Source organism: Hibiscus syriacus, unplaced genomic scaffold, assembly GCF_006381635.1.
Source record: "Hibiscus syriacus cultivar Baekdansim isolate YM2019G1 unplaced genomic scaffold, ASM638163v2 tig00116997_pilon, whole genome shotgun sequence".
NCBI lineage: Eukaryota > Viridiplantae > Streptophyta > Magnoliopsida > Malvales > Malvaceae > Hibiscus > Hibiscus syriacus.
The window spans coordinates 6,510,270-6,524,637 of NW_024063513.1; the positions used below are offsets into that span (position 1 = coordinate 6,510,270).

A 14,368-nucleotide genomic window follows, 5' to 3' on the forward strand; every position below is an offset into this window, starting at 1 on the left:
GAGAGAGTGATAGATGGAGATGGAATGAGTTGCGATTTAGGGATTTAGTTTATGATTTCAGTGTTATATACCCAAAATTTCAGTGTTGTGATTTACAGATTCTCGTTGCGATTTACGGATTATCGTTGCGATTACAGATTCTCGTTGCGATTTACGGATTATCGTTGCGATTTACAGATTCTCGTTGCGATTTACGGATTATCGTTGCGATTTACGGATACGCGTTGCGATTTACGGATTATCGTTGCGATTTACGGATACGCGTTGCGATTTACGGATACGCATTGCGATTTACGGATACGCGTTGCGATTTACGGATACACGTTGCGGTTACGGATACGCGTTGCGATTTACGGATACGCGTTGCGATATACGGATACGCATTGCGATTTACCCATACGCGTTGCGATTTACGGATACACGTTGCGATTTACGGATACGCGTTGCGATTTATGTGTTCGCGTTGCGATTTTCATATTCGCGTTGCGATTATGGAAAATCGCAATGCGAATTTGTACTATCGCATCGCGATTTTCAAGAATCGCGTTGCGATTCTGGAAACTGATTTGCGATTCTGGGGATCGCGTTGCGATTTTTATTTCGCGTTGCGATTTTGTTGGTCATTTTGGCAAATCCAAAAAAAGTTGGTTAAAATCGTATATTATAACTTTTTTTTGGTCACTGAGGCGATTTTCTCTTTTGAAACGGGTTATTTTAAGGGGCTCACTTAACAGTGTGCTTTTTTTTGGTAAATTATATATTTAGTACCTTAACTATCAGTTTTATTTCTCTTTAATACCCAAAATTTCAGTTTTTTCAAAATAATATATAATGTTTAGTTTTTGTTTCATTTTAGTACTTCTGTATTTAAAACTTAACGAAACTCCATTTTTTAATGAGTAATCACATCATTAACCACTCAACCATCTTCTAACTTATATTTTGGTAGTAAAGTTTAAAAATATTAAAAACATTTTTATTATTATTTTATTAAAAACATAATTAAAATTAAAAAATAATTTTGAAAATTAGAGTGAATAAATTAGGAGTAATTTGAAAGTTAAGTAATTGAATAAAAAAAATTAAACTTTAGTGACCAAAATAGGAATGAGAAGATAGTTGAGTGATAGACGATGTAATTTATCCATTAAAAAGTGTCACGTGCGAATCACTAGTTAATTTTTTAATGACGAAATATTAAAATGAAACAAAGACTAAATGTTAGATATGAGTTTTAAAAAATCGAAAGTTTAGATACTCAAATGGACTAAAATTAATAATTTAGATACTAAAAACGTAATAAATCCTTATTGTTTAAGAGATGGATAGGGTTTGATTGAAGCCGTCGACTCAAAATAAATGGTGGGCCGTGGATTGGGGACATACAGCTGTAAGTCTGGTTCTAGCAAAAGTAGTCAAAAAAGGTTGTAAGGGTCCCACTTTCCGTTTTAAAACATTTGTTACGTGTTAAACAGCTTCCCCTTCCCTGTCATGTTTTAAACGCTCCCGATAAGCATTGCCCGAGTACTTGAGTGATTTTATTATTATTATTTTTCTCTAAGACCCCCCTTGAATTCCATTTTACCCCCTTTCTTTGTGTATACAATAATCATTCTTCTTTTTATTTGTCTCTACCTCCATGGATAGATGAAGGTACCATGTCTAATTACTATTATCAACTTTTTTTTTTTTATTTGGGTGTCGAGAAATTGAAGTATACGAGGAATACCACAAGAAGGTTCATGAAGATGATTCTAATGTTGGCCGTGCAAATATACTTTTGAAATACCTTATCCATGACCATGTCCATGTGATTCGTACAATATTATTTCTCTGCCGATTGACATTAACATTCTTGGTAATATTACCATAAAGGTATTTGCATATCACTCTATACCAACTCAGTAAACATGAATTGTAAAACAATAATTTAAGCAAGCTTGCTTTAATTATTTATTAATTAATCGCATACACCCCTTAAGTTTAAAAGTATCTATTTCAATTAAATATAGGGTAAAGTATACAAATAGTCCTCCGACTATAGGATAATGTTTTATTAAGTTCCTTGAATTTTAAAAGTTATAAAATGGTCACACGAACATTCATTATATTCTAAACTCATCATTTTTATTTAAAAATTGATGGTATTCTGAGTTGAACGTTAAATTCCTGATTGTGATATGATAAAATCTAACCTCGAAATCTCAAATGACTATTATATTCCGTTCATGTTAACGTTCAACTTAGACAACCGTCAATTTTTAATGGAAAAGGATGAATTTAAAACATAATGAATAGTCGAGTGACTATTTTGTAATATTTAATAGTCGAAGAATCTAACAAAACAACATTCTATAATATGATGATCATTTTGTGACTTTTAATAGTTAATAGATTTAATAAAGAGAGATACCTTATTTATTTGAAAATGATGATTAATAATTCTAAATGAAACTAAATCATTAAGAAAAAAAACTCATTATTGGGATTAGGGTACCATATGAAAAATCACTACACAAATAGAGTAAGTTAAGGCTTTATGTCTTCAAATATAGCCAAGTTGATTTGAAATTTAGTTGGATCCAGATATCCCCAAGGAACAAAAGAAATCATATAATAAAAAGAAACAAGTAATAAAACCTAGGGGTGCTAATCTACACGAACCTTGCTCTCAATAAACTAATACTCGGACCCCCCACCAACTTTACAAAAGCCAGTTTCCTGGAAGTACCCCAGTCTCCAAATGCTATGTTCATGCACCTTTCCTTTTCATATATAAACAACCCCTTTCGCCTCAGCTTCTTCATCCTTCGCCTCATTCGAAAATATCAAACAAAAGATTAAACCCAAAAGCAATAGAAAGAGAGAGACGGGGGCTTTTCTTTTTCTATTGTTCTTCTGGCTCGAAAGTGATTAAGATGGAAGCAATGAATGGATGCTCATCTTCTACAACATCATCTGATTCATCTTCTTCGGAGTCTAATATGTCTGCGAGGGCTTCAAACAAAGCTGAGAAGATTAAAGGTCCCTGGAGTGCCGAGGAAGATAGGATTTTGACTCGGCTTGTTGAAAGGTATGGACCTAGGAACTGGACTTTGGTAAGCCGATATATAAAGGGTCGATCAGGGAAATCTTGCAGGCTTAGATGGTGTAACCAGCTGAGCCCCAACGTCGAACACCGTCCGTTTTCTCAGGCGGAGGATGAAAGCATCTTGGCTGCTCACGCTAGGTATGGTAACAGGTGGGCAACCATTGCTAGATTGCTTCCTGGAAGGACTGATAATGCTGTGAAGAATCATTGGAACTCAACGTTAAAGAGGAGGGCAAGAGAAGGACAACATCATCAACAACAACAAGAACATCAGCAACAGATCTTACCGAGTACTCATCATCAGCCAATGGATGGTGGTGATCATAGTGCATTGGGATCTATGAGAATGGTGATAGACGAGGAAGCGTTGACGGCGTTGACCCTTGCGCCGCCTGGTAGTGGTGTTAATATTAAAAGCTCGGCGGCGGCGGCGGAGAGAAGGAGAGAGGAGAGAGTGCCGACGGAGTTTTGGGATGTGATGAGAGACGTGATAGCAAGAGAGGTTAGAGAATATATGAGCTCCACGTTATCAGCTGAGACGCCAGGGTTTCATTAAGATCAAAATAAATGGCTAATTAGGCTATAAGCCAATCTGTTTTATGTTATGGTCTAGTCTGGGGTGGTTTTACGTTTCTCTTGGTGTTAATACGTTAGTCTTCGTTTCTTCTCCTTGTTTCTAAAGGGTAAAAACAACTTCCAACAATGTAAGATTTCATGAATGAATACCTAATCACCTCCAGGCATTAAACAAAACTTTTAGTTTGCAAGATGAGACTGCCTATATGTTTTTCTCGAAAAAAAAAAGATTTACAGTTAATGAATTACGCACCACCTTTATATTTTACTTCCTATATGTAATTTTAAAATTGAAACATTGGGGGAACGATGCATTGCATATTCTGTTGAGAATTCTTCCTGTTCTAGGAGATCGATGTAGGATAGCACAAATAGTGGGAGCCAGAACATACAACCAGACGACAAAATACATATACTGGCTAAATTTAGACAATATTGGTTCTCATGACGACATTCATTTCTCAAAATCTTTTCATATTCTCTAAAACTTTGGATTCTCAGTTTTAAAACAACACTAATTCAGACATGAGATATTATCCATAAAATAAATAAATGCTTTGCTGTAAAAACCCTTTTTTTTAAGTTCTTGGGTAGTGGTTCTGAATTATAAATGGAAATAATACGGAATTTGTTGTGTTGTTTGTGAGCACTTGGAAAGACAAAAAACTATACCACTGAGGTTATTGATTGAAGTACAGAAATTTCTCCAACTAATATTTTAGTCACAAAAAGTACAACTTGGAGCAATATTTTAAAAAGGAAAGCTTGCTGCTGGTTGTTTTGCACCCCAACAAAAGCTACCATTGATGCTAAACCCAACTTTTTTAGTTGCCTTTGCTTTCTACTTCCTTCCTGCTACATCAAATTGGAAATAGCTGTAGACCAACACAAAACTGATTTCTTTCTCTTTAACCACTCAAAAGTTTTAACTTTTCCCGAAAGACATGCGAAACGAAACTAAAAATTCAATTTGTTCAAAAGCAGCACTCATCCACTCACCATCTCCACATCCATCTTTGGATATAGCATTTGTTTTCAGGTTCAGTGAACTCTTTGCATTACCCTTTCTGGTTCACTGTTTGGCAAGTGTTTATCGACCTCAAGTCAAATTAGCTTTGGAAGCAACATAAAACAAAAGGTGCCAAAACCATGGTGATAACCACACATTTTTCATCTTATCTGCATGCTAAATTCCGCGGTGTCTTTATATCCCCATAAGTTCAATGTATGTGGACCTTACCTGGTGGAAAATTTTGGGATGAATTGAAAAAGATAGCATTAGAGACAGAGGGTTCTATTTGTCTGGAAATTGATTCAATCAAGCCCTGTCCCACATCACAGCAAGTGGGTGGGGGTTCTATTATTTTTGATGAAGGGATGCATGTTTTAAATGTGGGTTTGGAAAAGAAAACAAGCCATTTAAAAGAAGTAGCTTTCGATGTTGTTTCTTTTCAGGCTTTTAGAAGTCCAACTATGTTGTTGCAACCCCTGAATCCAATAATCAATCATAAAGATGTGTGAACAGGAGGAACTTTAATTTCAAGGCAATCAAACTCTTTCATTACCAAGTTGCAGATAGGTTGTCCAAACGTTGAAATTTTAGTATACTTTTTACAACTGTTCAGAAATCTGTCTTTAAACACTGTATCGGGCAATTAAAGCTTTAAAAAGAATGTGTAAAACGTGAGTTGATGAAGAATCAGTTTTCCAGGGTCCACTAGAAGGTCCAGAACCAAAAAAACTACTGACAACCTTTGCTAAATGCCATTAAAACAGCGTTTGGAGTACATTTGTATGGATCAAATTTGTGGTGAAGATCAGTGTCCCGTTAATTTTGGATTAGCGTGAACCAACTGATTATTCTTGACGTCCGAGGAGTTAGAAGACCAATTCTTGGACCAATTAATGTGGGTTATTCTCAGGTTTCAGGGTGTGACTTCTTTGAAACGTTTAGTCCAGTTGTTCGGTTTTTTACTCTTAACATTTTGTTGTGTGTTGTTATTACTTGTGGTTGACAGGTGCATCAAATTGATGTCAATAATGCTTTCCTCAAGGGCGATCTGCAGGAGGACGTTTAAATGAATCAGCCAGAAGGGTTTGTGCACAATGATGGTAATGGCTGTCCCTTGGTGTGTAAGTTGAAAAAAGCCCTTTATTGGCTTCATCAAGCTCCGAGGAACTGGTTTTCCAAATTGCGTGATTTTTTGTGTCTTGGGCTTTCGGTCCTCTCAAGCAGATAGTTCTCTTTTCATTTACAATGATCATGGTGTTGTTACATACATTGCGGTTTATGTTGATGATATTTTAATTACCAGTTCATCTGACAGTCATGCTAGTTTGGTGAAACAAGAGCTTAATGATAGGTTCTCTGTTAAGGATCTTAGATTGATTCACTATTTTATGGGAATAGAGGCAGTTCGCAACTCAGCTGGTCTCTTTTTACATCAAAGGAAGTTTGTAGAGGAATTGTTGATTAAGTTTGGTATGTTTTCCTCTAGACCTGTTGATACTCTATTCATGTTACTCCAAAATTGACAAAGGAGGGTGGTGGTACTTTAGTTGATGCCACTATGTATTGTAGTGATGTGGGTGCTTTATTTTATGTGTGTCATACGCGGCCTGATATTATGTTTGCTATTCATAAAGTTGCTCAGTTTATGCAGGAGCCACGTGAAGTGCACTGATCGTTCGTTAAGCGTATAATGTGTTACTTGAATGGTACTTCAGATTTTGGTTTATGGCTACCAGCTCATAATGATTCTGTTATAGTTAGAGCTTTCTCGGATGCTGACTGGGATAGTGAATTAGATAATCATCGCTTGGTGTCAGGGTACTGTGTTCTTTTTGGAGAGCTCGTGTTGTCTTGGAATTCAAAGAAACAAAGATCGGTTTCTCGATCTATTGCTGAGGCAGAGTATCATAGTCTGACATATGTTACCTTTGAAGTTTTGTGGATACAAGGTGTTCTGACTGATATGGGTGTGGATGTTTCAAACACTCCAGTTGTTTGGTGTGATAACACAAGTACGCTGGCTAATCCTATTCTACATGCTAAAGTCAAGCATGTGGACTTAGATGTGCACATTGTTCGTGACAAAGTTCTTCACAATATGCTGGCGGTCAATTATGTGCCAGCACAATTTCAAATAGCTGATGTGCTTACTAAGCTCTTATCTTCTGCTCGGTTTCAGTTGTTGAGAAGTAGATTGAATGTCAGGTCTCTCGGCGACGTGGTGGATACTCGTTCTTAGCTGTGTGAAGTTTTTTCCTTGGAAGAAGAGAAAGTGGGGTGAATATTGGAATGTTGGCCTTGATGTGGGTGCTCGTTTTCTCATAACCGATTCTGTTTTGATTCGTGTTCCAGCCCAACTTTCTATTAGATCAAACTCTAGTGTTGATCTGATAAGTTGTGCTAGGCTATATTAATCCCATTCTTGGGAATGCCTCAATCATCTTTAGCCAACATTTCTTTTACCTTTCATAATCGTTTTCTCTTCATCTTGCCATTAATAACCATGTAGTTTGTAACACTTATCTTTTGTATGACCGAGAATGTTGCAATGGCTATATTGTGGTCGATTCTGGTGGTTACCATAACTGGCTTTGACAGTAAAGGTAGGTTCAGAATCTAGATTAACACATTTGGCAGGTCTTTGATTTTCTTCATGTATAACCAAAGAAAACACCTTCGAAATCGAAGGTAAAGGATCCATGAGAAGAATCTGCCCTCGTATATGAGTACACGAGTTATCTAATCCCATCAAAAACTGAATAATTTGTTCTTCTTGTTCTTCAAGCATGCGCCTAACACCACCACAACTACAACTCAGGCAACTTACACAACTGCTTAATAAAAAAAAGTTCATCCCAAACAATCTTCAATTGAGTATAATAAATGCTAATTGTTATCTGACCTTGCAGTAAATCATTTCTTTAACTGGAACTCGTGACCCATAAGATTGCCGAAAACAATCAACCAAATCCTTCCAAATTTCTGCTGCAGTCGTATGATAAAGCAAGCTATCACCAATATCTTTGGAGACAGAATTTAAGATCCAAGAATTTACCAGATTACTGGCTCTCGTCCATGCATTGAACCTTTGTGGTGGCGAAGGGTTTGGAGCTTGAATAGAACCATCAACAAACCCTGTTTATTTTTGGCCGGAAGAGCAAGCATCATCGACCTCTTCCAGCTATGAAAATTGTCGTTGGACAAAAATTGTGTGACCAAGCACCATACCAGGGTCGTCAGACTGATGCAAATAATATGAATTGCTGTCATTATCGAAGTTATCATTCAATGAATCAGAACGATGAAGCGTGAAAAGGAAAACTTTTGATACCATATAACAACAAACAAGCATGAAAAAAAAGAGAGGAAATAATCTTGTTTTCTCATATTGTAAAATAATTATCAAATTGTAAAATAAAGCGCAACTCCTTTGCTTTCGACGACTGTATTATATTCTCATATACAAAAACCAAACCAAGTTTATATTTATCTTTTATAGTCTATGTTTCTATTACTGAACGCTATATACGTGATGATAATATTCCCATCAAAAGGAAAGAAGGATATAACCGAAGATCAAGGACTTCAATAACGTGGCCATGGTACAATTGTGAGCTTTATCACCCCATCTTTGCGATCATTACCTTCAGCAGAGGCAAAGTAAAATACCCTCCATTGCTTCAACTCAAATGTGAGGCCACCACCTTGCCCTTCACTTGGATTACCCAAAAGCTTTGCTTTACTGAAATCGCAGACTCCCCCAAGTTTGGCAGCAAGTAAACGCTGTGAGCTTGAGTATTCTTATACTTGAACACTGCGGAATTAAACAACGGTAAACTAAACATCAGTAAGGTAGACAACTTTTGGAGCCAAAAAATGGGGAAAATCATGTGTATATTCTATTGGAAAAAGGGTGAATTTAATTGATAGATTTAATATTTATATTAAATTCATAGTTCTCTTTACTATTGAAAATTAAACGATATTTTTTAATTTGAATATTAGTAAGATAATTATTTTTTTAATAAGTCAATTTAAAAATGTATTTGATTTTTTTAATTTTGATTATTAAAAAGATAATTATATACTTTTGTATATTTCAAATTAAAATAATATCTATTTAAGTTTGAATAATAAAAGGAGTTTACCTTTTGAACATTGCAAATTAAATATACTATTTAATTTGAATATTAGTAAGAATATTACTCTTTGAATATGTCAATTTAAAAAGATATTTGTTACGTTTTTTACTTTGAATATTAAAAATAATTATATACTTTTGTATATTTCAAACTAAAATAATATCTATTTAAGTTTGAATGGTAAAAGGTGTTTTATATTTGAATATTTCAAATTAAAAGATATTATTATCAGTTTAAAGTTGAATATTAAAAGATATTTGTTTGGATTAAATATATCTTGAAAATCCTCAAAAAATAGTGAAGAAACTTGGTAGGTTTTTCACAACTCATAATTCAAGAACTTTTATTCTCCTTAAAAAAAATTCTTTTTTTGATTTTCTTAGGATTTATTTCGCCTCATATTGTTACTTCGGTCCATAATCTTAAGATAGTAAACTCGTTTTATTCCTTTTATTTTTATAATGATTTTTATTATCATTATTATGTTTATATATCATTCTCGGATTAATGTGTGCGCGTTTTTTTCTAACAGGACTTAAAAGATATGGTCTGGTTGGGATTGAACCTAGGGTGTCCTCAAAGTAGAATGGTGCAGTGTTGGCTGCCCACTCCGTATAGTTGTAACCATAGCGCCAGTGATCAGTGCCTCCAACCACCACGGTTGCAGCCTGAGTGACTGCCAAAAGAGAGGCAGCTACTGCTACCAAGAGGAGGCCTTGTTGAGCAGTATTGGAACCGGAAGAAGCCATTAGCTCTCAAGTTTCTTTAATGGGCTTAAAAGAAAACTTGACTGGAAATGGAATGATGAGATGTTGGTGATTTCAAAGGGAGTGTCCATTGGGGTTTATATAGGAGACAAATGTTTATATATGATTCTTCAACGGCAGCCTCCTCTAGAATTACATGTTTGTTTTCTGTAGCTGCTATTCAAACTTAGGGAGCTTGATTAAAACTAGTTTTAAATTCTTTCCTCATCAGCTAATTTACCTCATTGTCAAGCATGAAAGCATACAAAATAATGATGAGATCATCCCATTTCTCACTGACTTATTGTCATTTAAAAGGGCTGAAGAGCAACATTTGGTCATGAAAGATTGGGTGGATTTCCACTTTGTTATAGAACTAAAGGTTTAGAATTTTTTAATGAGTATGGAACCATTAAGATCATCGGAGTACAACCGGGTGTGGGTTGGTTGAATGGTTTTCCATGTTATACACTTGCAGGCCCGACATCCCGGTCAATCGACGCTATTTCTCCAAATTCCTTTTACTTGGAGGAGTTGAATGTTAACCGAAGTATGTTAAATCAATGAACAAACTTTGACTTTCTAGAGAAGACCTTTTAATTTCAAAGATTTTATTTATATTGATACCAAGCATCGTATTAGATTATGAAATTTGTCGATTGAGTTTTAACTCATTGTTATCCTCTAGTTATAACCATAAATTTAAGTGTGTCTAACCATAAATTTATAGATAAAATTGAGTATGAATAATTTAATACTTATATATAAAAAGAGCTATGAAATCTAATATTTGGGCTTTAGAGGATCGGACAAGATGCTAAATTCTCAAGGCCAGAAACCAAAATAGGGAAAATGCATGGGAGTGAATGAGAAAGACCGCCCCAATAAAAAAAAACATGCAAAATTTGGAGAATCCTTGTGGATTATTGGAAAGGGCATCTGTTCTCCATTTGAGTTGCAAATTAGAAAGTTAGTTTCACAACAGGTTCGTGTACTACGTAGGGAAGTAGAAGATATAGCAAGTTGAAAGAGCTATTCTTTGCATAATTTGTTGTTAATGGCCCTATTTTGAATCACTTTAAGATGGTTGAAGACAGGTTTTATCCCTTGTGTTATGTGGGGGGAGGATGAGGGGTGTTGGCAGAGCCTTAATATTGTTGACATTTAAGTAGCTGATAAAGTGGGTTGTAAATGGTCCTTATAACGGAGACCAACAACTTGACAGCTTAGTTATGTTGGGAAATAAACGATAACAAATAATTTCCCTATAACCATATTAGTGAGAATGCGAAATAAAAATGGAAAAATAATACCCGAAATTGATAACGGAGTTCATCCAATTGTGCTTACGTCTTCGGACTACTGCAGATCTTTTACTAAGAGAGAAAATTTACAAGTGTTTACAAAACACTCACTACTCACAAGAAACTCTCTAGTATTGGGAGAAAGAAACGATTTGGGATCTGGTAAAACCACTGCTACTCATGAAGCTATCGAACTTCTTGTACCACTGTCTAGGAGTTTGTTTTAAACCATACAAGCTCTTCTCCAACCTACATACCAGGTTTTTCTTGCCTGCCTCTATGAAGCCTTCTGGCTACCTCATATAGATTTCTTCCTTCAAATCACCATGAAGAAAAGCTGTTTTTACATCTAACTGCTCAAGATGTAAATTCTCTGCAGTTACAATTTTCAACACCAGTATGATTGTAGACAGTTTTACGACTGGAGAGAAAATTTCATTGTAGTCAATACCTTTTTTTGCTGAAAACCTTTGACAACCAATCTTGCTTTGTAGCGTTTTCTCCCATTGTGCTCTTCTTTGATCATGTAAATCCACTTGTTATGGAGCGCTTTTTTGCCTGGTGGTAATTCAGCTAATTCCCACGTCTGATTTGACATAAGCAAGTCCATCTCATCTTTCATGGAAGACTCTCACTTGACTGAATCCTCCACCTGCATTGCTTCATCATAGCACTCTGGTTCACCATTGTCAGTCAGTAACAAGTAGTGCAAAGAAGGAAAATAATGTTGGGTTGGTTTAGGAATTCTGGAGGAGCGTCTCAGTTCTGGTGTGCCTGGTTCTTCTTGAACTTATTCAGGACTGATCTGAATATCATTTATAGAAATCTCCTCGAACTCAGCAAATTCCTTTGTTTCAGCTTCGATATTGGAGCTACTTGATTTTATGGTTGATTTGTCTTTGTACATCACATTCTCATTGAAAATGACATCTCTACTTCTGATGGTCTTCCGATTTTCATAGTCCCAAAACCGATAACCGAACTCATCACCACCATAACCAACAAAGACACATTTGTTGGACTTGGCGTCAATTTTACTTCTTTCAGCAGAATTTATGTGTACATAAGAAATACAACCAAACACTCTTAAGTGTGAAGGTTTATTTCTTTCTTGCTCCAAACTTCCTCTGGTATTCTGCCATCCAAGGGAACTGAGGGCCCACGGTTGATCAGGTAAGCTGCAATGTTGATAGCTTCAGCCCATAGCAATTTGGGCAATCCGGCATGTATCCTCATGCTTCTGACACGTTCATTCAGAGTTATGTTCATGCGTTCTGCTACGCCATTCTGCTGCGGTGTCATGGGAACTGTTGTCTCCATCTTGATCCCATTGTTTGCACAGAAATATCTGAATCTACTATTTCTGTACTCTCCTCCATTGTCAGACCTCAGCTGCTTGACTTTCAAACCAGTCTCATTTTCCACCATGACCTTCCATTTTTTGAAGGTATCAAAGACTTATGATTTCTTCTTCAGAAAATAAACCCACACCTTCCTTGTTGAATCATCGATGAAGGTGGCATAATATAGTGAGCCTGCAAGAGATGGAACTGGAGATGATCCCCATACATCAGTATGAACTAACTCTAACTTTTCTGCCTTGGGTGTCTTGTCATTCTTTGCAAAACTGACTTTCTTTTGTTTGCCAAAGATACAATCCTCGCATAGTCCGACATCTACATTCTTTAGATCCGACAGCTTCCCTTTTGACAAAAGTGTCTTCATCCCTTTCTCGCTCATATGGCCAAGCCTTTGGTGCCATAGGTTTGATTTTCCATCAGCATCTGCTACAACAATGATATTCTCTAAATTTGATGTTACATAGAGAGTGTCAGTCTTCTTACTACGAGCAATGACGAGTGCTCCTTTGGTAATATTCTATTCACAACCTGAAAAGGTTGTGCTATATCCTTCTCCATCAAGCTGTCCTACAGAAATCAAATTTCTTTTGAGGCCTGGAATATGTCTCACTCCTTTCAGCTTCCAGGTGGTCTGGTTTGGCAACTTTAGTCGGATGTCTCCTTTTCTAACAATCTTCAAGGTTTCATCATTAACTAGATGAACCTTCCCAAAATCACCACTGACATAATTCTCCATGATTTCTTGGCATGGGGTGGAGTGGAAAGATGCCCCTGAATCCAAGATCCATGATTTAATCAGACTGTTGACGGTTAGAATCATGACATCACCTGTCTCATCTGTCATGTTGGTAGATTCCAGTGCACCGATATCTTTCTTCAGTGCTCGACAACCTCTTTTAAAGTGATCCTTCTTGCCACAATTATAACAGGTAAAATCTTTATTTCCCGTTCTTGATTTTCCCGTTCTGGATTTCGATCTGCCACGATTTGAATTTCTTTCTGAAGTTCTCCCTCTAGACTCCGTGTGCAAGGCTGAGGAGGTTGATGCTTCACCCGATTCTCTCCGTCGAATTTCTTCACTCAATACCAGATCTCGAACATCGTCGAATTTTAATTTGATGTTTTCTGACGAGCTGTTGACTACTGTAACAGTAGCATTCCAACTGTCTGATAGAGATGATAAGATAATTAAAGCTCGAACTTCATCATCGAATTCAATTTCCACGGAACTCAACTGGTTTGTGATTGTGTTGAGTTCATTTAGGTGTTGACCCACTGATTCCCCTTCCGCCATCCGCAAATTGAATAATCGCCTCATCAAATGAACTTTGTTTGAGGCCGATGGCTTCTCATACATATTGGAGAGAGCTTCCATAAGACCCGCCGTGGTCTTTTCCTTTGCTATGTTGAAAGCAACATTTCGGGACAACGTCAGTCGGATAACTCTGAGGGCTTGTCTGTCGAGAAGAGCCCAGTCTTCATTCTTCATGCCCTCTGGTTGCTTTCCTGAGAGAGGTTGATATAGATTTTTCTGGTACATAAAATCTTCAATCTGCATCTTCCAAAAGCCAAAGTCCGCACCATCGAACTTTTCAATTTTCACCTTCCCTTATTCTGCAGCAATCGCTCCCACTCGAATCTGGCTTCGTTTGGATCGTTTCTGACAATTCTTGCGAACCACCGTGTATTAGAACACCTCCGTCGACAAATTCGTATCGCCGATAATTTTTTTTACTATTCACGAAATTCACTATTCACGTGAATAATAATGAATAGTAACCTCGCAAAAAATTTGACAAAATTCACAACCAAAAGCTCTGATTACCAGTTGAAACAAAGGAATTTGCTGAGTTCAAGGAGATTTCTGGAAATGATGTTCAAATCAGTCCTGAAGAAGTTCAAGAAGAACCAGGCACACCAGAACTAAGACGCTCCTCCAGAATTCCTAAACCAACCCAGCATTATTCGCCTTCTTTGCACTACTTGTTGTTGACTGACAATGGTGAACCAGAGTGCTATGATGAAGCAATGCAGGTGGAGGATTCAGTCAAGTGAGAGTCTTCCATGAAAGATGAGATGGAGTCGCTTATGTCAAATCAGACGTGGGAATTAGCTGAATTACCACCAGGAAAGAAA

The 14,368-nt window shown here is 36.6% G+C and overlaps 2 protein-coding genes across 2 annotated transcripts; one reads left to right on the plus strand and one right to left on the minus strand.

Moving 5' to 3' along the window:
* Nucleotides 1-2,769: 2,769 nt before the first annotated feature.
* LOC120193915 (transcription factor MYB105-like) lies at nt 2,770-3,794 on the plus strand. Its single transcript, XM_039196336.1, has one exon. The coding sequence runs from the start codon at nt 2,919-2,921 to the stop codon at nt 3,645-3,647; it is 729 nt and encodes a 242-aa protein (XP_039052267.1). The 5' UTR covers nt 2,770-2,918; the 3' UTR covers nt 3,648-3,794.
* Nucleotides 3,795-8,359: 4,565 nt separating this feature from the next.
* On the minus strand, nt 8,360-9,624 carry LOC120194522. The gene is made up of 2 exons (XM_039196798.1): nt 9,387-9,624; nt 8,360-8,493 (listed from the first exon to the last, which is right to left on the minus strand). The coding sequence occupies exons 1-2, from the start codon at nt 9,568-9,570 to the stop codon at nt 8,360-8,362; spliced, it is 318 nt and encodes a 105-aa protein (XP_039052729.1). The 5' UTR covers nt 9,571-9,624.
* Nucleotides 9,625-14,368: the final 4,744 nt, after the last annotated feature.

Bases quoted from the DNA above. Each gene is read 5' to 3' on its own strand.
- LOC120193915 (XM_039196336.1), top strand. From the start codon at position 2,919: ATGGAAGCAATGAATGGATGCTCATCTTCTACAACATCATCTGATTCA.
- LOC120194522 (XM_039196798.1), bottom strand. From the start codon at position 9,570: ATGGCTTCTTCCGGTTCCAATACTGCTCAACAAGGCCTCCTCTTGGTA. The intron at 8,494-9,386 runs GTTCAATCCCAA...TTAATTCCGCAG, and splicing joins CTACTTTGAGGACACCCTAG to TGTTCAAGTATAAGAATACT.